Source organism: Danio aesculapii, chromosome 21 (assembly GCF_903798145.1).
Source record: "Danio aesculapii chromosome 21, fDanAes4.1, whole genome shotgun sequence".
In the NCBI taxonomy this organism is placed as follows: Eukaryota; Metazoa; Chordata; class Actinopteri; order Cypriniformes; family Danionidae; genus Danio; species Danio aesculapii.
Genome location: NC_079455.1, coordinates 29,711,462 through 29,732,259, shown reverse-complemented (window position 1 = coordinate 29,732,259; position 20,798 = coordinate 29,711,462). Strand labels below are relative to the sequence as shown.

The 20,798-nt window shown below is 34.7% G+C and overlaps 1 protein-coding gene across 1 annotated transcript; it reads left to right on the top strand.

Annotated features, from left to right (window-relative positions):
• Positions 1-242: 242 nt before the first annotated feature.
• On the top strand, positions 243-15,268 carry smarcb1b (SWI/SNF related, matrix associated, actin dependent regulator of chromatin, subfamily b, member 1b). The gene is made up of 9 exons (XM_056446828.1): positions 243-362; positions 2,765-2,876; positions 3,014-3,122; positions 4,277-4,414; positions 6,931-7,058; positions 7,916-8,082; positions 9,038-9,228; positions 13,216-13,347; positions 14,837-15,268. The coding sequence occupies exons 1-9, from the start codon at positions 243-245 to the stop codon at positions 14,874-14,876; spliced, it is 1,137 nt and encodes a 378-aa protein (XP_056302803.1). The 3' UTR covers positions 14,877-15,268.
• Positions 15,269-20,798: the final 5,530 nt, after the last annotated feature.

The window sequence follows — 20,798 nt, the reverse complement described above, 5'->3', positions numbered from 1 at the left end:
CCTATCAAATCAAATCATTTTTAAAAGATTATAAATGATCTATTCGTGTTTATTGTGAGCGAATTGCGCACTAATAATTGCTTGCTTTTAATTTCACATTTGATTTAATTGATTGTTAGCTTTTCAAACAAAACTACTCTTTTCGTAACATACCCATGCTCCAACCGTAGGCATTGTTGCAGCACCGCAGCGGGGCGTCCCAGCGCGTGAGTTCGTCCCAGCGCGTCGCTTCGTTTGTACGCATGCGCGTTGTCTCTCATTGTGTTGTGTTCGCAAAGATGGCGTTGAGTAAAACATTTGGACAAAAACCAATAAAATTTCAACTCGAGGAAGATGGAGATTTTTACATGATAGGCTCAGAGGTATGTGTTCCGTTGCACTGAGAACTACGCGTATGTTTACATCTGATATGCATCAACGTAGTCGCCGTATTAACACTAAAACATCATCTTCGACTTCTCTTTGTTGGCTCTTGCTTGTTGAAGATGCTCATATCTGCATATCGATCTAACGAAAGAATGATTAAATAAGCTTGCAGTTATCCTCTTTGTTATATAAAGTAAAGTTAGTTTCGTGTGAGAAACGCAGATCTTAAGTGCAACAATCTTCGGGCAAATAAGTTAATAAAGAACGTTATTATTGTTGTTTCTTATTGTATTGTATACAAGTACACCATAAACATATTAAAGTGATGGTTTACACCGAAATGTTTTGCCGTTATATATTCGGACTACTGAAGTTCCAAACTTTTATGATTTTTGGTTGAACACAAAAAAGGATGTTTACAACATTAAGTAACGTTACTGACACCCTCTTGATATACTTTCATTTCATTTAGGTAAAGTTGGTTTTATATTCACACAGTCGGACTTTCTCTTTAATAATATAAATTCAGAAAGTATTATTTGCAAATTCTAAATAGTGAAAGCATATTAGCGGCCCACGACTTTCAACATTGTTCATAGTCAAATAAATTATGCTAATAGTGTTTTGAAGTCATACTTTCATGTGAATTCAGGCCGAATACTCAAAGTACTATGGTAAACAAATTGAGATAAAGATGATTTTATGTTTGCACATTCATTCAGTTACAACTTGTGACATACTCTCCATGTTGTTTACCATAGTACTTTGAATCTTCGGCCTGAAATTGCATGGAAGTATGTACATTAGTACTATATATTTGACTGTGAACAGTGTTGTACTTTGATAGTCATTGGCTGCTAATATAATTTACTATTTAGAATTTGCAAAGAATACTTTGTGAAATTATATTATTAAGGAGAAAGTCTTACTGTGTGAATATAAAACCAACTTTACATCAGTGGTGAACAATATAGAGAGTATGTCACAAGTTGTCACTGATTTGGCCTAAAATCTAAACCTAATTTTTTTTTTAATTTATTTATCACTGTCAGTGTAGTGCAAAGTAAGGCTCAAGAATTCAGTCCGTCATCCTGCTTGACCTGACATCATATGTGGCTGCAGAAGTAGAAATCAGCCACAGTATTTAACAGAGCGCGGTCACGTGACATAGGGAAAGTAATTGAAAAAATCGTCCTTGAAAAATTAGATTGATTATAGGTTCTGAATGTCGATTTTGATTAATCGCCCAGCCCTAGGTCTGTTAATACAAAATGAAAGTGAATGGTAAAACTGGGACTCCATGGAAAAAAATAAACCAATAATAGTATAAACAACACATGTGAGTAAATTGTTTTAAAATGCTTTCAAGCACTATATTTTATGCCACATAATTAACACATCCATTTTATATAACCTATATATCTTGGTATCAGCATACTTGGCCAATTTATTAATCAGAATAATTTTTTGTTGTTATTGTCGAGATTTTATAAGGTTAAAGTTTTCAAATTCGTAGCCATATTTGGAGTTTTGTTTTCCATTGTTACTCAAGAAAATACAAACAGAAGAGTAATCCAAAATGTTGATGTTGCTTTATTTTGTAAATAATATGAATTATAAATAAACCAGCATTTATAATTCATATATTGAGATTAGGAATAGGTAACATGTTATAAGTCACTTAAATCTAAAATAATAATGAATCACTGTTGCATATAAAACACTTAAATGCATACTTTTGGTGTTTTCTGCTCACTAATAGATTAAGAGAAAATTCTTCCTGTAGTGTCTCATATTTCACCTGAAATTTTTAATTTGCCATTAATTTACTCACCTTCAGGCCATCAAAGATGTAGGTGATTTTATAAATAAATGAAGTCAGAATTATAAGCCCCCCATTGGATTTTTTTTCTTTTTCAAATATTTCCCAAATGATGTTTAACAGAGCTAGGAAATTTTCACAGTATGTCTGATAATATTCGGCTAGAATAAAAGATAATATTCGGCTAGAATAAAAGCCATTAAAAAAAAAAAAAAAAACATATTAAGGTCAAATTATTAGCCCCTTTAAGCTATATATTTTTTGATAGTCTACAGAACAAACCATTATTATACAATAACTTGCCTAATTACCCTAACCAGCCTAGTTAACCTAATTAACCTAGTTAAGCCTTTAAATGTCTTTAAACTGTATAGAAGTGTCTTGAAAAATATCTAGTAAAATTTTATTTACTGTCATCATGGCAAAGAGAAAATAAATCAGTTGTTAGAAATGAGTAAATAAAACTATTATGTTTAGAAATAAGTTAAACAGAAATGGGGGGAAAATAAACAGGGGGGCTATTAATTCTGACTTTAACTGTAAATTAAAGCATTTTTGCTTACTCTTGTTTTATAGGTTGGCAACTACCTGCGTATGTTCAGAGGCTCCTTATATAAGCGATACCCTTCTTTATGGAGACGCCTTGCATCCGTTGAGGAGAGGAAGAAGATTGTAGCGTCATCACACGGTAAGTGATTTATTTTCAATAATAAGGTCCAGAAAGCAGCTATAAGCAACACCTACCTCATAATCTCCTAGTCCTGCTTCTGGACAGCGGTTTGCGCAGTGTTGTTTTTGTGTTAGATCATGGTTACACACCTTTAGCCACCAGTGTCACCCTGCTGAAGGCATCTGAATGTGAGGAGATCTTCGAGGGGAATGATGAGAAATACAAAGCCGTGTCCATCAGCACAGAGCCTCCGGCATATCTCAGGTTAGATGACTGCAAGTTCACTGTTGTATGATTTACATTGCATGTCTAAATACAAAACAGAACATTAAAAGAAATATAATATACAGTAACACTTTATGGATCAGTTCTTGCTGTTAACTAACTATTAGCAATGTCTTTTACCTCAACGAACTTCTCTTTTGCTTCTAATTAAAAGTTAGTAAGGTAGTTGTTAAGTTTTATTATGTGGTAGGAATAAGCAGAGCTGGCGCCTGCCCTCGGCTGACAAGGGGGAGTCTGATATACTGAGAGGGGGCTACCGTGTGAATACATATAGCTCTCCCAGTTTAAAATATGGTACCTTCCTTAACTTTTAACACACCATAAAACAAACACATTGCTTTTACAACAACATCAATTGCATCTAGTATGCAATGTAAAGATGACAGAGAAGAAAACGCCCAGAACTACATATTAGAAAGCTCATAATTACAGGCTTAAAATAAGTCTTAGGTCATCAGATGTGTATTCAGAGATTTAACTGCTAATGCTGGCACGTTGCCACAACATCAACAACAACACCAGAAGCAGCCTGTCAAAATAACAACCTGAACTGCAACTATTGAAACTTTTCTAAATGAGAAAAATATTTGATCACACCTTTATCTCAGTAGAGCTGCAATCTACTTTTCCATGAGTGAGTGAAACTTCCTTTACAAATTCAAAATTCAACCTTGCCTAACAGACTGTCCCTAACTAAAGTATTGTTATTTTAACTTATTATTCACTCTAGGAAGAAAAATAAACTTAAAAGAAGATAGTATTTCTAGATAGAACTTTGTTTTTAAAATCTATTTTAACATAATGGTAATCTGAGGGTGCAGGTTAGTGCCAGTGGTTTCCCAATGACCCTGGGAATAAAAGATTTAAAATATGTTCATGCAGAATAATGGATTATTTGTGCTAGTATGCTGCTAATATACATGAGCAACCAATTTATAGCAAGAACTAGTCATCGAAATATTGTGTTACTTAAAATGTATAAGAAATCAAATGAATAAAATCTCACTATGTACTGGGGTTATTTTATGTACAGTATATGCATGTGAGCACTTTCAGGCAGTATGTCATAAAGCTTATTCAGCAATTTGCTGCTTAAAAGATGATGTTTTGTTGATTTATGTTGATGTAATTAGGGAGCAGAAGGCGAAGAGGAACAGTCAATGGGTGCCTACCCTGCCCAACAGTTCCCACCACCTGGACGCCGTGCCTTGTTCCACCACTATTAACAGAAACCGAATGGGACGTGACAAAAAGAGGACCTTTCCATTATGGTGAGATGATTGATGACGCTTTTTGACCCTCTCTTGGTGTTTTTGCATTATTCATTCATTTATTTTCTTTTTAGCTTAGTCCCTTTATTAATCAGGGGTTGCCACAGTGGAATGAACCGCCAACTTATCCAGCATAGGTTTTACGCAGCGGATGCCCTTCCAGCCGCAACCCAACACTCAGAAACACCTATACACTCCCGCATTCAAACACATACACTACGACCAATTTATTTTATTCATTTCACCTATAGCGCATGTCTTTGGACTGTGGGGGAAACCGGAGCACCCGGAGAAAATCCATGCCAACACGGGGAGAACATGCAAACTCCTCACAGAGATGCCAACTGACCCAGCCAGGTCTCAAACCAGCGACCTTCTTGCTGTGAGGCGATCGTGCTACCCATTTCGCCACTGTGATGCCGTTTTTGCATTAATTTAATTATTTTTTTGTTTTTTTAATAAGATTATGCATTTATTTAGAAGAGCCACACTGAATATAAAAAATTTGAAGACTAGATATAATTTATTCTGGAACAAATGGCTCTTAAAAAAGGATAAAAATTGCGTTTTTGATTCAATTCAGTTCAATTCAATTCACCTTTATTTGTATGGCGCTTTTCCAATGTAGATTGTGTCAAAGCAGCTTCACATAAAAGGTCATAGTAAAGTGGAACAGTGTAGTTCAGTTTGTAGTATTTAAGTTCAGTTCAGTTTAGCTCAGTTCAGTGTGGTTTAAAAATCACCACTGAGAGTCCAAACAGTGAAGAGCAAATCCAACGATGCGCAGCTCTACAGATCCCGAACCATGCAAGCCAGTGGCGACAGCGGAGAGGGTAAAAAAACTTCACTAATTGGTGAAAGTTAAGAAAAAAAAACCTTGAGAGAAACCAGACTCAGTTGGGCACGACCATTTTAATTTCTCCGCTGGCCAAACATCTTGAATTTCCAATAAATCCATAATTTTATTTATGGTTTACTTTAATTTAATGTAACAATGTAAATTTTCTAATGGAACCAATAATGATAACATTAAAACTGATAACAATATGCTGGTGAATTATTATGCATCTTTAAAATGTAAAACGTTATTAATTTTATTTTAAATTGCAAAAGTATTCCACAATAATATGATTTTATTACATTTTTGTAAATGCAGTCTTGATCAGCAGAGAAACTTTCAAAAACATAAGAAAAAGCTTACCAGCCACAAACATCTCATTAAAATGAAAGGTCTAATTCTCCTAAAAATGAAAATATACTAGCTATTTACTCACCCTCAAGTGGTTCCAAACTTTTATGGTATTCTTTCATCTAATTACAAAAGAAGTCATTTTGAAAAATGTTAGAAACCTGTAACCATTGACCTTCACAGTAGGAAAAGACAAATACTATACAAGTCGGTGTTAACAGGTTTCCAGCATTTTTCAAAATAGCTTCTTTTGTGTTCTAGTGGGGAACAAACCCTCAAAACAGATTTGTGACAAGTGAAGGTTTCTAGAACTACCCTTTTAAATCTTTTCCAAAAAAGATAGAGAACTAAATAGTTCATGTCATGTTTTCTTCATCATCTTAAATGCCTGCATGAATGGTTCTGTCTCCGTATGAAATATTTATTAGCAAAACATCATCACAAGGAAGAAAATGAAGTCATCATGGTTCTTTAAAGACTCCTTAGGTTAGATCTGTCAACAGTCATCAACATGTTAATCAATCTAAATATAATTACTATAGTCTGAGCAATTATTTAAGCAACTGTTGATTGTAACAGATGTTGTTATCAGGACAATATCAAACCAGAGGATGTTTATGAAGGAACCAAACCACATTTCCGCTGCATTTATTCCATGACTGAGTTGTTTTGGGTCAGCAGATGAAGCAATACTCCACAACACTGGCTTGTTATTGCTAAGAGGTTCTTTCAGATTGTGTTGTTTATCACTGTTCATGCTCTGAAAAGCAAACTCTTGATAAGTCTATTTTTCTTTGCTCATGCTGACGTTCCTTTTTCCTCATCTCCCACACAAGAAGATGTCCAAATGCTCCCCATTTTAAGGACAAGCAAAAAAATAGCCCTATGCTTTTGTGGTTATTGGTTTCAATTGGCCCCACATTATCCTGTGCCAGAAGGAAATCATCTTGGGGTATTTAGCTGAACGTAATCATCCTTGCAATATTGTCAACATAAAGACTGTGGTAAATGTCAACGATTGGGTTTAAATGCGACTGTTCAGACTGGAATGCTGCCAACCAGCTGTTGGTTTCAAGCAATGCTCTACTTCATTCTTCTGTTGGTACTTACAAGACAAGCATTTTAAAACCCTCGCATATTCACACATGTAGGTTGTTAAAAAATTTGGGCACTTGTTGTGTCAAAAAAAGAGCAGGACATGAAGGAAAAATGTGGCATGTTGTTGAAAATCAAAGCCCTGGTGTGGAGTTGAACAGCACATGTTGTGCACATGGCGCTAATTAATGATAGGCTGTGTTTATGATCTCTGCTTTCTTTCAACACATAGTTTCGATGACCACGACCCTGCAGTCATCCATGAAAATGCTACCCAGGCAGAGGTACTGGTGCCGATCCGCCTGGACATGGAGATTGATGGACAGAAGCTCAGAGATGCCTTTACCTGGAACATGAATGGTAGAGAAAATAAATACTTTATATGCGCATTATTTTCATGACATTTAAGCATATTTTACCAACGAACTGACAATAGAGTGTAGTGCAAAAAGTTTAAGTACAGAAATCAAACTATCTGTGTTGTGCTTATGTTTTATTTAGAGCTGGGCAAAAATTAATTACAATCAATGGAAAACAAAATAAAGGTTTCTTTTGACACAATGTTTGTGTGTGCACTCTGTATATATATATATATATATAGACTGTGTATATGCATATATATGAGAATATATTTATATTTAGATATAAAATATATATGTATATAATACAAATTATATATAAATTTAAATATCTATGTAACAAAATAGTTTTGTTTCTATTTATGTGTGAGTATCGCATATACATAATAAACATATGTAATACACACACATATATCATGTCAAAGCAAACTTTTATTTTGGATGAGGTTAATTGCATTTAATCTTTGCCCAGCACTAGTTTTATTAAATTGTTAAATATTATACAAATGTAAAACTATTATTTTCTTTTTCAAATTTATTTTAAATGCAATTTATTTATGTTGTTTTTGTGGTAAAGCTGACTTCATTTGAGCAGTCTTTATTACTACATGCCACATTTAATTATCTGATGCCTAAGAAATAATTCTTATTCATTTTGAAAACTTTAGATGCTTTTTTGTTGAAATAAAAACAAAAATGCTAGTTCAAGAACAGCGTTTATTTGAAGAAGTCACTCATAACCATCATAATCATTCATTATCTCACCACTATTGAATATTGGTGTAGGTTTAGGGTTTTTTCTTTTGCTGTTTAATGGAAGATCTAAGGGTTATTCTTGTCTGTTTTCATTGTCTCCAGAGAAGCTTATGACTCCAGAGATGTTTGCTGAGATCCTGTGTGATGACCTGGACCTTAATCCACTCACCTTTGTCCCTGCCATCGCCTCAGCCATTAGACAGCAGATTGAGTCCTACCCTACAGACAGCATTCTGGAGGAACAGACAGACCAGAGGGTCATCATTAAGGTGTTTTTTGGACATTATTGGATCTTTGGAGTTCACCCTTGTAGTTTGAGTTCTTTGGTTGCGAAAAAAAAGTCCTTGCTAATCATTTTTAAGTCTGACTAATCTTTTTATAATGTATTTTGCAACCAAAAAACATCTAAAACAATAATGTGTGCTTGTTAAATGTGCGTACATATAATTATACCTATATTGATGGATTTTGAATGGTTAGTTTCAGCTTCAACAACCTGCATAGGTTTTACTTTAGGTGTCATTTACAAAAATAATTTTCTTTTTAAAACACATAAGATTTGTTACTGTTACACCTGGTACCTGTTATCTGGCTAGCTAGTTAATTTTCGTTTTAGTTTGCACCAACTTTGGGTTTTAGGTTGGGTTTTAGGTAGTTTAGCTCAGCTGCTTCATAATACTATGGCAACAAAGAGTGATTAATGTCAAGCTGCCATCATGTTACCTAAAACCCAAGACTGTTGCAAGATAAACTGAAACTTAACTGGCTAGCCAGATATTCCAGCTTCATGGTAGTGCCCTTGGCGTCAAAACTGCTCTGGCATCTTCAACCAATTAAAACAGAGTATTTTGAAAAGGCTGTTTTTTTTGCTTAAAAATGCTGGTATATTGCATTTCGGTATAGGTGGACTGAGACTTTTTGAAGTGTGTCGATACACATACGCTCTCTGAATGCCCTTCGATTTTGTATCATTCTCTGATTTGTCGAGCCTTTGTCATATGAACATTACACAAGCAGTAGACTGCAAGTATGAATACTGACAAGATATGCGCATGCCCAATGAGTTTGAATAGTCTCATCTCATGATATTAGTCATGAGAAGTCATCCAGCTGACGTCCTAAATCTATCTACAGTGGTGTGAATACACCTGCCTAATTAATGCATGTCTGTAAAATAGTCTTGTTATATTGAAAGCAGGTAAATTTTTTTCATTGTACTTTCAGTTAAACATCCACGTGGGGAACATCTCTCTGGTGGACCAGTTTGAATGGGACATGTCAGAGAGGGAGAACTCGCCAGAAACATTCGCTTTGAAGCTCTGCTCTGAGCTGGGTCTCGGAGGAGAGTTCGTCACAACCATTGCCTACAGCATCCGCGGGCAGCTTAGCTGGCATCAGAGGACGTACGCCTTCAGGTGGGCAACACACAGTGGGTTAATGCTCAGACATGGTTTCTTACTTTTGCACGTAAGCACACTTACTCTGAGTGTGCTGGAGGGCAAAACTATCGATCGTACCTACATTTTAATGCAGTCGTTCATAAATAAGCTAGCTTTCTATGCATTAGCCCCTCCAGAAACAACGGATTCCCCACAGAGCCGTTTTAGGACAGTTTCTTGTTTTCAAAATGACTGCTAGCCATAATTCATACATGTATGATTTATAGATACAGCCACCGCACTGTCATAAGGCAGAGAATGAATTATTTCCCTGCACTGTAAAATTGCCTTGGAATTTACCCAAGAATCAGCAGGACACTGAACGCTAAAGTGAAGGCTGATGGAAAATTCTGCTTCTGACTAACAGGGATGAATTAAACTGTAAAAATATGTAGTTAGCAAAAATGTTTCACATTTCACTCTTTAACTGTATTTACAGTTTTGCAGCATTACAGATCTTAAAGGTGCAATAGGTGATTTTCTTAAGATATTTTGTTATGCTGATTGCAAATCCTTTACGCATACTGATCATTTAATTAAGTGGTCCAAATTTATTAAGTCAGAATTTTTAGAGTTTTTTCAACACATTTCTAAACATAATAGCTGGTTTCTTATTTCTAATAACTGATTTATTTTGTCTTTGCCATGATTTCAGTACATAATATTTTACTAAATATTTTTCAAGATACTAGTATTCAAATTAAATTGCAATTTAAAGGGTAATTTAAAGTTAGGGTAATTGGCAAGTCATTATATAACATTAAGTAAAAAATATTGCTTAAGGGGGCTAATGATATTGACATAAAATGGTTTTAAAAAGAATAATAAAACTTCTTTTATTCTTGCTGAAATAAAACAGATGATGATGATGATGATGAAACCTTTATTTGTCACTTAGCCGCTACTCACCCTTAAAGGAACATAAACACATAGACAAAACACCGCAATAGGGGATGGGAACAGGGCATGTGGATATAGTCCAATGATGGCGGCAGCCATTTAGTCCAGCCACTAGAGAGCACTGGTCTCAGACCCGCCTACCCACAACGGAGGGTGAAAGTGTTGAATGTTAATGTAAAGTGTAAGAATTTTAAGTGATGTACTGTAGAAATGTTTTCTAGTACATTCATGCATTCAGGAGGCTTTGAACGGCACTATTTTACCCCTTTTACAAGATGTAAGATAAGCCTTTGGTGTCTCCAGAATGTGTCTGTAAAGTTTCAGCTCAAAATACCCATCAGATAATTTATTATAGCCTCCAGAATCTGCTTGTTTTGCTGTCTGAGTACATTATAGCTGTTTTTGTAACCTTTGGCTTTAAATGCAAATGAGCTGCTTCTTCCCGCCCACTTTTCCCATGTGTGTGTCTGCCTCTCATCATGCGTTACGTCAGATAAACAGCACAGTGACAGAGACAGACTTGGATGAAGCTGAAATACAGCTCATTAGTCAAAAATACCAAGTAAGTGTATTTCACGTATTTGTGTTGGAGTTTATTCAAGCCTTTCTGATACAAGGAGTCACACACAAATGCCTTTTGCAGTACGCACACACACACACACACACACACACACATACATATGTGCGTTTACTGTTGCCATGCGGCCGTGGTGAATGGAGCGGTTAAGAATTACATAGCGATTTTACGCTTTATTACGAACATGCTCTATTTTAAAAATGTTTTAAACTTATAAAACTTATACAAATTCCAGAGAGTTGTAACATTTTAATCCCAGTTTATTTGCACAAAAAAAAAAATTTGTGGACGTGTGTATGCATGTTATTATATGGCGCCTGTCAAGTAGTTCGATGGGTGGGGTAAACGCACTCCTGCGTCACATTGCGGTGGGCCTCGCAATCACTGGGATTTGGGTCCTATTTTAATGTCAGAAAATAAAAATAAAAATTGTTGAGTTTCTATCACTCCAAAATGACAGTGGACACTATACCTACACGAAGGTCTGTCCAAACAGCTCACAAAAGTTGATTTTCATTATGCCTTTTAAATTTTGATTTGAAGGGTGGAATGTATGCTTTCAATGCTAACAGGCTAACGTTAGCTTTTTCCAAGATCTCTTATTGCACCTTTAAACTGTTTTGAACCATATTGTTTATCTCATTCTATACTTGTGTTGTTTGATTTACAGTATTATAAGGTCATATGACGTGGAATTTCCATCCAGTTTATAGTGCGTTTATTTACACACAAACACACACAGCACATCTTGTTTTTGCCACTAAATTGAGACCATCTTTAGCTCGCTCTGGGACATCTAGTGGTTCTTTACAATCTCATTTTTTGGTCCGACAGCAAGCTGACAACCGGTTGAACATTGTAACTTACATTTATTATGCCTTGAAGTAGTTTTATGTGTTTCTCTTTTCTCAGTTGTTGTTGCTTTTTTTTTTCTTCTAGAACAGCCCATATTGATTTTTGCTACCATAGTGTTTCATAATTCAGTTGCTTTGCTCTTGCATGGCTTGCAACCCTACATTTGCTTTTTAGGGACGTAACCCGTTAGCTTTACAATTTCTCTATGAGATCATCATGCTGTAATCATAAGTGAAAATGGCACATTTATTTTTAGTTTGTGGTTACGTTAGAACTCTTAAGGGGGTAGTTCACCCAAAATAGAATTCTTTTATCATTTACTCATCCTTTACTTCTATTAAACCTGTTTGAGTTTCTTTTTTCTTCTTTTCAACACAAAAGAAGATATTTTGAAAAATGTTGGAAATCTGTAACCATTGACTTCTTTTTTCATGCTATGAAAGTCAGTGGTTACAGTTTTCTAACATTCTTCAAAATATCTTCTTTAGTGTTCAACGGAAAAAGGAAACCCATTAAGCTTAAAGAACCATTTTAGAGTGAGTACATTTAAACTTTTGGGTGAACTATCCATTTAAAATGTTCATTCTTTGTGATTAACTTCATTGCTTTTTTGGTTTTGCTTTGCTATAACATTCTAATTGTTTGCTTTTCCCCACTGTCTGTTCCAATAGGTCTGATTTCAGGTCAATATACTTCAAAATTTCTTGATCTTCTCTCCCTCTTACCCCCACGTTTCATACCCTGGGAAGCTGAGTACTTTCATCTTTTCTTATTTTTGAAATCTTTGAAGGACATGTCCCTGTTTTTTTTAAATACCTTTTTAATATCTAATGCCTTCCTCTAATGTCTAATGCCTCCCTCTAAAATGACAGAAGTATATACTGTATGTCAAAAACTGACACATTTTGGTATTTGTTGATGTCTGCATTTTATTTAAACTAACTTTTAAGTTGCAATTTGTTGTAAGTTGCAAACTTTTAACTGCAATTTAAACTTTAATGTTTCATATAACATTTGTAAAAAAAATAAGTCAATATTTGGGTAAAATAAACATACTTATTCTGACTTTTATTTTAAATAACTAAAAACGAAATATAAAAAAACTTATTATAAAGCATAATATTTATAAACAGTGACAAAATTTAATGTAAAATTGCAATTAATTAGAATACATAAGATAAGTTAAAAAAATAAAATAAAAATAATAATAAAAATAATAATAAATATTTTAGTTTTGTTTTTTATTTAAATGTATCATTTTATTACTCAGAAAAGCTACAATTAAATAGGACACTGTCTAATGTAATGGGGAAAACCTCAATTTTAAATTAATCTGTATTACATTTTTATGGTATGGACTATTCCTCTACCCACATACAGAAATCGCATAAACCTAATAATACCAGACAGTGGTTTGTTTACTGCTCTATTTGACACATGCATGTGCTGCCATAGCATGGCTTTAATTTCTGTATTATGGTTAAAAGCATATAATATTCCGATTTATATAAATTCTAAAATATATTTTTGTCGCCTTTGTGCCTCCTTGGTCATCATTGAAGCACCTCTGATCTTTCTTTTTGTTTAAGAGATATCCATTTCTAACTTTATGTGGCTTATATTTCCTGCAGTGAGAACCCGTTACCAACTGTAGAGATTGCCATTCGTAACACTGGAGATGCTGACCAATGGTGCCCTCTGCTGGAGACTCTTACAGATGCAGAGATGGAGAAGAAAATCAGAGATCAGGATAGAAACACAAGGTGAGAGAAATGTTCACCACAGTCTTTGAATTTTCATTTATGCTTTAAACGCTTCACAGTTTTAGTTATGATAATATTTTATAATGTTTAACAAACTGACTGTAGTCCATTGAATTATTTACAAATTTTCTAATAATTCAATGGCCAATCTTCAAATGTTTACTTTATTTATACAGTGGTCTCTCGTTATTCGTGAGAGTTACGTTCTAAACATAACCCGCAATAAGTGAAATCCATGAAGTAGTCGGCTTTTATTCAACTATAATAGACGTTTTAAGGCTGTAAAACCCCTCACTACACACTTTATACACTTTTCTCTTTTATTTTAACACTCTCAAAGTTCAAACTTTCGTAGAAAAATAAGTGCAGTATTAAGTCCAGAATGAAACCAAAGATCAAAACCTGTTGTCATGTGTAAAAATTCATCGCTTATCTGGGTAATGTTGGCATCCAGCGTAATGTTCTTTTTCCTACAGTCTCTGATCCACAAAGCTAAAGCAGACTTTATCCTTAAGGGGGTCGCACACCGTGCACATGACAGTGATATGCCGTGCACATGACAGTTGGAAGTAACACACTCCGAACATCAATTAAAATGAAATTATTCAGATGGCGCTCTGGCGCAGTAGAAATATGAACAGTGTCCTGAGTCATAGGCACCGCAGACAGTCACTGACTTGGTGCCGGTGTGAATATCCTGATATAAACTTATGTTTACCAATCTAAAATGCAAGGCACTGCATGGGATGTCATGGTGCGGTGCATCCGGTGTGCCACCCTCTTTTATGATGGTCTTGATGTGGACAGTTACAATCCTTTTTGCGTCTTTGTTGGAACTCACACTGCTAGCGATGGAAGATTTATGTTAATTTTGCAAGCAGAACACATTCTGTATAACCAGATTGATTGACATTGACAATGGTCTACAGCCAATCAGGACGCAGAACACAATGCGCTGTTTAAAAAAATAATATGCGAAACTGCAGGGCCGCGAAAGCTGAACCATGTTATAGCGAGGGACCACTGTATTAGTATTAATAATGTCTCCCAGGGGTAACATGTATATTGTAAACAGCAAAGTGCCTAAAACTGATCCTTGAGGCACCCCATACTTCACCGGTCTGACTTGTGAAAGCTGTCCATTTGTATTTACAAACTGGTAACGATCAGTTAAATATGACTTAAATTATCTTAAAGCCTGTTCCTGGACACCTGTAAACTTTAACCAATCGATGAGGATATCATGATTGATAGTGTCGAATGCAGCACTGAGGTCAAGTAAAACTAGTAGCGAGATGCAGCCTTGGTCAGCAGCTATGAGTAAATCTTTGGTTTCTTTCACTAAATCAGTTCCCATACTATGATGAGGCCTGAAACCTGACTGAAACACTTCAAAAACATTGTTTATCTGTAGAAATGAGTATAATTGGGCAGACACAGCTTGCGTAGTACACTTACACGTGATCTTTTTGTTTGTTTGTTTTTATAGGCGTATGCGACGACTTGCCAACACGGCCCCTGCCTGGTAAAGACAAGACGTGATTGGTGCTGCCACTCAATAAGCTCACAGTCTCTTAAAGGGCCTCAGGGTTGCTGGAGGCCTTTGCACAGATCCACACAGCTCTAGATAACATTCCTCCAGCCTTCAGGCCTCCTCAACCCACACAACGTTACATATTTTCTTAATATCAGGCCTTTAAACTCTGATCTGGCATCAGCCAGGCTTTACCAGCACTCTTGAAGGCTATTCGGGAAGTCTCATTAGAATGCTTGTCGTCTTTGTTTCTCTGGTCTTATGGAGCTTAGAGACGTCTGGTTGTAAGAACGGGAGAACATTTGATTGAGTATTGTGTTTTTCGTTAAAGGTGCTAATGCATATGATGAACTTGACTTGCTTTTTTTAAATAAATGAAAAATTGTTCATGCTTCTCTATTTTTCTATTAATAATTACAGTGTTTTTTTAGTGATGAAAACATCTGATTCTACAAATAATTAAAAAATATTTCCCACGTTTTTTGAAAGTTCTTGAATTTCAGAAATATAAATTCAAGGCCTGGAAAGTACTTAAAAAACTTGAAAGTGCTTGAATTTCAGTACTTTCCAGGCCTTGAATTCATATTTCTGAAACTCAATTACTTTCAAGAAGTGTGGGAAATATTTTCTAATTATTTGTAGAATCAGATGTTTTCATGACAATAAAAACTGAAAACTGAAAGATAAAACAAAGAAATTCTTCATTTAAATATATGAAATTTAAATCTTATGCAAGAGCTATGACAATAATGCACATTTTATCAATATTTCAGAAATCGCTTTAAAATTTTAGAAGTATTGATCATAAAGTTCTTTGAACATGACTATTAAAATGGTCTTGATTTGTCAACTTGACACATTCTAATCCAGGGATGCCCAAACTTTTTCGTATGAAGGGCCAAAAACCAAATGTCATTGATAGCTGTGATAGCCTAAATTTAATATACCAAACTATTTTACATTAACAGGGTGTCCACAGAGTCTGAAAAAGTATTAAAATGTCTTAAATTTCAAAAGCAAAAGTTTGGGCCTTAAAAAGTCTTAAATTCATTGAAATATTGTGCTGTAGGTCTTAAATCATTTTCAACAGGTCTAAATTCATGTCCAGGTAAAGCTACATGATCGGGCAGACACACGACACAACTTTTTTTATATATTTAAGATTTTTATTGCAAAGAAATGCAATTCAGAACAGCTGTTAAGACATATTTAAAGGAAATTCTCCTAATTAAATTCCTGAATCGGGAAAAGAAAACTAAAGCAACACATCCCTTTACATGATCTTCTAATTGAATTGAATTGAATTTTTATTTGATAGATTTTAGAAAAGCTGTACAAAAATACAAGTATCCCATACATTTTGACATAAAACTGTTAAGGATAAAAACACAATAAACCCCTGGGCTTGTTTCCATTGTGTTTCCTAGCTGTTAAAAAAACAAATTATGGCTGCAAAATACAGTTGATGCATAAAACAAACAGTACCTCCACGTTTTGAAACAGGAACAAAATTATTCACAAATACATTTATTCCTTCATTCATTCATTCATTTTTTTTTTCAGCTTGGTCCCTCTATTAATCAGGGTCGCCACAGTGGAATGAACCGCCAAATTACTAATGCAATAACTATTTACGAACGTAACTGGGCCATTAGAAAAAATCCTTAATGTTTAGCCCTATAAGTCTAAAATTGTATTCACAATGGTCTTAAAAGGGTTTTAATAATTCTTAAATTTGATTTGAAGAAACCTGCAGAAACCCTGATTAAAGTTATTATGGGTGATTTCCTAATTTATTTCCTAATATTTAAAAATAAATAGAAAACATTACTTTGAATCATATTAACTAATCTGGAATAACCTTTTTAATTATAACTTACTGCTATATAAACATGAACAATCACATTTATAACACAGTGGAGTTCAATGCTGAATACACTAGTCAAGCAGAATCTGCCTTTGCATTGATTTGCTTACCATAGTTCTCTGTCCGTTGGGTGACAGTATGTACGGTTTAAATTAAATCTGATTAAATAACACCATTTCAGTGGAAACATTAATTTCAGTTAGCTTTTTGTAGCTTAACAATACAACAAACAAAGAAAAGGTTTAATTTAATTTTAATTTACAATTTCTGAACCATCCCCACCATTCAACCTCTCTTTTCAGATGAGATGGTCAGCCAAATCAAAGGTTACCATGGGTCAACTTTGGCCCACAGGCCCTAATTTGGATATCTCTGTTCCAAACAGTCATTGAAAGTCCTTGAATTTGGTTTCCATTAAGAGTAGGAACCCTGTATAATAAATTCAGTAATAATGCAAATTCATTAAATCATGATGTTTTATTCTCAGCGTATTGCATGTTGACTAATGCTTAAAATAGGCACAAACTCTCAGTTGATCTTGGGTTTTATTTGCATATTTTAAAATAATCCCAATGTTTTTCTTCTTTAACATCTGTGTTGAAAATCTGTTCTTCTAAGCACATACGTCATACCGCTTGCTTTAGTCTCCCCCAAATATTCTTTTGATATGTGAGATGGTGTGTCTTGAATGTGTATGGAAACTGGAAGCAGTTCAATCAAAACCCTCATTAGCTGATGCCTGTTATAGATTATACATTCCCATAATGCTGCGCCAATCTATCACAGCACATGCAATTGGTGGCTCTATAAATAGTAATGGAAATACAGTAGAGTTCTGCTTCTAAGGATCGGTGGCTTCTAGTTTTTATTGTTTGGCGAAAGGACATCAGATGACTCCCTTAGCAGTACATGATAAAAAGCTGTTCTTTGACTTGTAGCATTCAAAGACAGCCGCTTTAGGTTTTGTTTTTATAGAGTGTATACGCACTACCTGACAAAAGTCTTGTTGTTGATCCAAGTTGTAAGCAACAAATAATAACTTGACTTCTCGTTGATAATTTGGAAAAGTGGCAGAGGTTAGATTTTTCCGATAAATCATTTGATGAACTGCATCACAAATACTGCAGAAGCCTGCATGGACCCAAGATTCTGGCAGAAATCAGAGAAGTTTGGTGAAGGAAAAATCATGGCTTGGAGTTACATTCAGTATGGGGGCGTGTGAGAGATCTACAGAGTGGATGGCAACATCAACAGCCTGAGGTATCAAGACAATTTTGCTGCCCATTACATTACAAACCAAAGGAGAGGGCAAATTCTTCAGCAGGATAGTGCTCCTCATACTTCAGCCTCCACATCAAAGTTCCTGAAAGCAAGACCTTCAGGGTGCTCCAGGATTGGCCAGCCCAGTCACCAGACATGAACATTATTGAGCATGTCTGGGGTAAGATGGAGGAGGAGGCATTGAAGATGAATCCAAAGAATCGTGATGAACTCTGGGAGTCCTGCAAGATTGCTTTATTTGCCATTCCAGATGACTTTATTAATAAGTTCTTTGAGTCATTGCAGAGATGCAGTCCTCCAAACTCGTGGGAGTAAATACACAATTTTCAATCTTTTTTTATAAACTTTATATTATATACTGAACATTATTTTTGTTTTTGTCTAAGCAAAGTCAGACCGTACTGTCTTAAATAATTAAAAATCAAGGCATGATCATATTTTATTTTGGTAAAATAAGCGTAATCTAGAGGTTTTTGCCTTTCATATAAGCCACTTCTGATACCGAATGATCAATTAGAAGTCAAGTTATTATTTGCTGTTCCTAAAACTTGGATGGGCAACAAGACTTTTGTCAGGTAATGTAGTGCTATAGGACTTTAACCACCCTGAAGGACTTCTGGAGAAGCATTACAGGTTCTTGATAAGTTCTTTTTAGCACTTAAATTGGTTCTCCTATGATTTCAAGCCAAAGAGCTGCTGAAGAACTTTATTTTTAAATTGTTGGCTTGAGAAAAATAAATGAGACTTTACAAGTGAACCTTAATATATTTTCAAAGTGATCTGGTGTTCACTCCAAATTGCATTTAATAGTTTTGCTATGCTTGTTACCTATAAAATAGATATAAAAAGCATCGTGCTGATAAAGAAATTGATCCCTAGAACTCTGGAAATCCATAGGAATATTGCTTTTTTTTTGGTTTACTTCCATTGTTTTCTTGTTTTGCACTTGACAGCTAAATCTAAAGCACATGAATTGCTGATTTCTATGTGTGACAAAAAAATGCTTTAATAATCGACTAGGCGGACTGAGCCTACTCATATTTATGATGATAAAATATGAGCTTTCTAGTCCTGATTCTCAGCAAGATTATAGCCCTGCAAATGTTTATGGTTGTCAATCAGTGGGATGTTAGAATTTATTCTTTCAATAGTCTCCCAATCACAACTTCCTAAGTTAAATATCTGAATCCACAATTATAAAGCCAAAAGTAAAAGTACTTTTACATTTTAACACCAGAAGAGACACCGTACTTAGTTAAAAATCTAATTATCAATGAAAAAAGGCTATTAAAGTATCTTAAATTTCTTCTGGCTCTTCTACAGTTATGTGTGATGTGATCTATTTTGTAGTAGTGTTTTGTTGGAATAACATTTTTATGCCAAAATTTTTATAATACAAAACATTGACAAATGTTCTAGTAATGTTGTAGATATTACCTAATAGTAACGTATTTGAGACATTATTGTTCTTTACCTTTTAAAGTACACTTTAGTGCTCTTTAGATTAAGGCATAGGCTAATGATATTTATTTCTGAATTTCAAGAAGCTGTATAACACACCTGTGACAATATGCTGTTAAATTATCATGGCATTATATAATGAGTGGCATAAAATGGTCTTAATATGATGATAATATTGTTTATCACGATGTGTAAAATAGTGCACAGGAAAAATGAGATATCGTGACAGGACTACCTGTGATTTATTATTCAGTCTCCAGCACTGCTGATGTCTGCATGTTCTTTTACAGAAAGAAAAACAAACTACTTTCCCACAATTGATGGCTTTTTGTCATTTTGCGAGGCCTCAAATGATGTTTGACAGATATACAGTGGGGGAAAAAAGTAGTCAACACGTCACCATTCTAAGAAAACATATTTCTAGGTGCTGTTGACTTGAAATTTTCACCAGATGTTGGTAACAACCAAAGAAATCCAAATATGCAACCTACTAGTTTACAAATAATGTTATGTGTAAAAAATGAAATGACACAGGAAAAGAGTATTGAACACATGAAGAAAGGGAGGTGTAGAAAGCCAGTGAAAGCCCAGACAGCAGCTGAGATCTCTCAGAAATTATTCAGCAACCCTCTGCCCATCCGTATTGTAAATTAATATTAGCTGCTTCAGTCCAACATCTACACTAGCAGGATGGTGAACATGAAACCAGGGTGGACATTTCAGTAAGACAATTATCTAAAACACAGCCAAGGTCCAACTTGCAAATGATTTCATAGAAAGAAAATCAAGCTGTAGAATGGCCTTGAATCCACAAAAAACTACAAAATAAAAATCAGATTTGATAGACAAGACTTACAGAACTGTGATTTTTAACACTCTGTTGAAGTCTGTGAAAAACTCACACCTGAGCAATACATGTGACTTCATTCTGCCATATGAGGGGCGTCTTTAAGAAGGTAGAGGTGCTCTAGGACTGGCCAGCCCAGTCACCAGATATGAACATTAGGAAGGAGGAGGCATTTAATCACAAAAAGGCCCTTTATATAAAGTATTAAGTACATTTCAGTAGTTCAGTACTTTGTCCTTGTGTCATTTCATTGTAATTACACAACTTTTTAAAGATTTTTTTGTTTCGCTTTATTTTTACATTTGTATTGTTTGGGTTTTTTACCGAAATCTGATTCAATTCCATGCCAACAGCTCCTTTAGAAATAGTATTCCCAGGGAAAAAAACATAAAGCATTGAATACTAATTTCTCCCAACTTTATATGAAATGTTATTAGATTAAAATAATATAATTATATGTT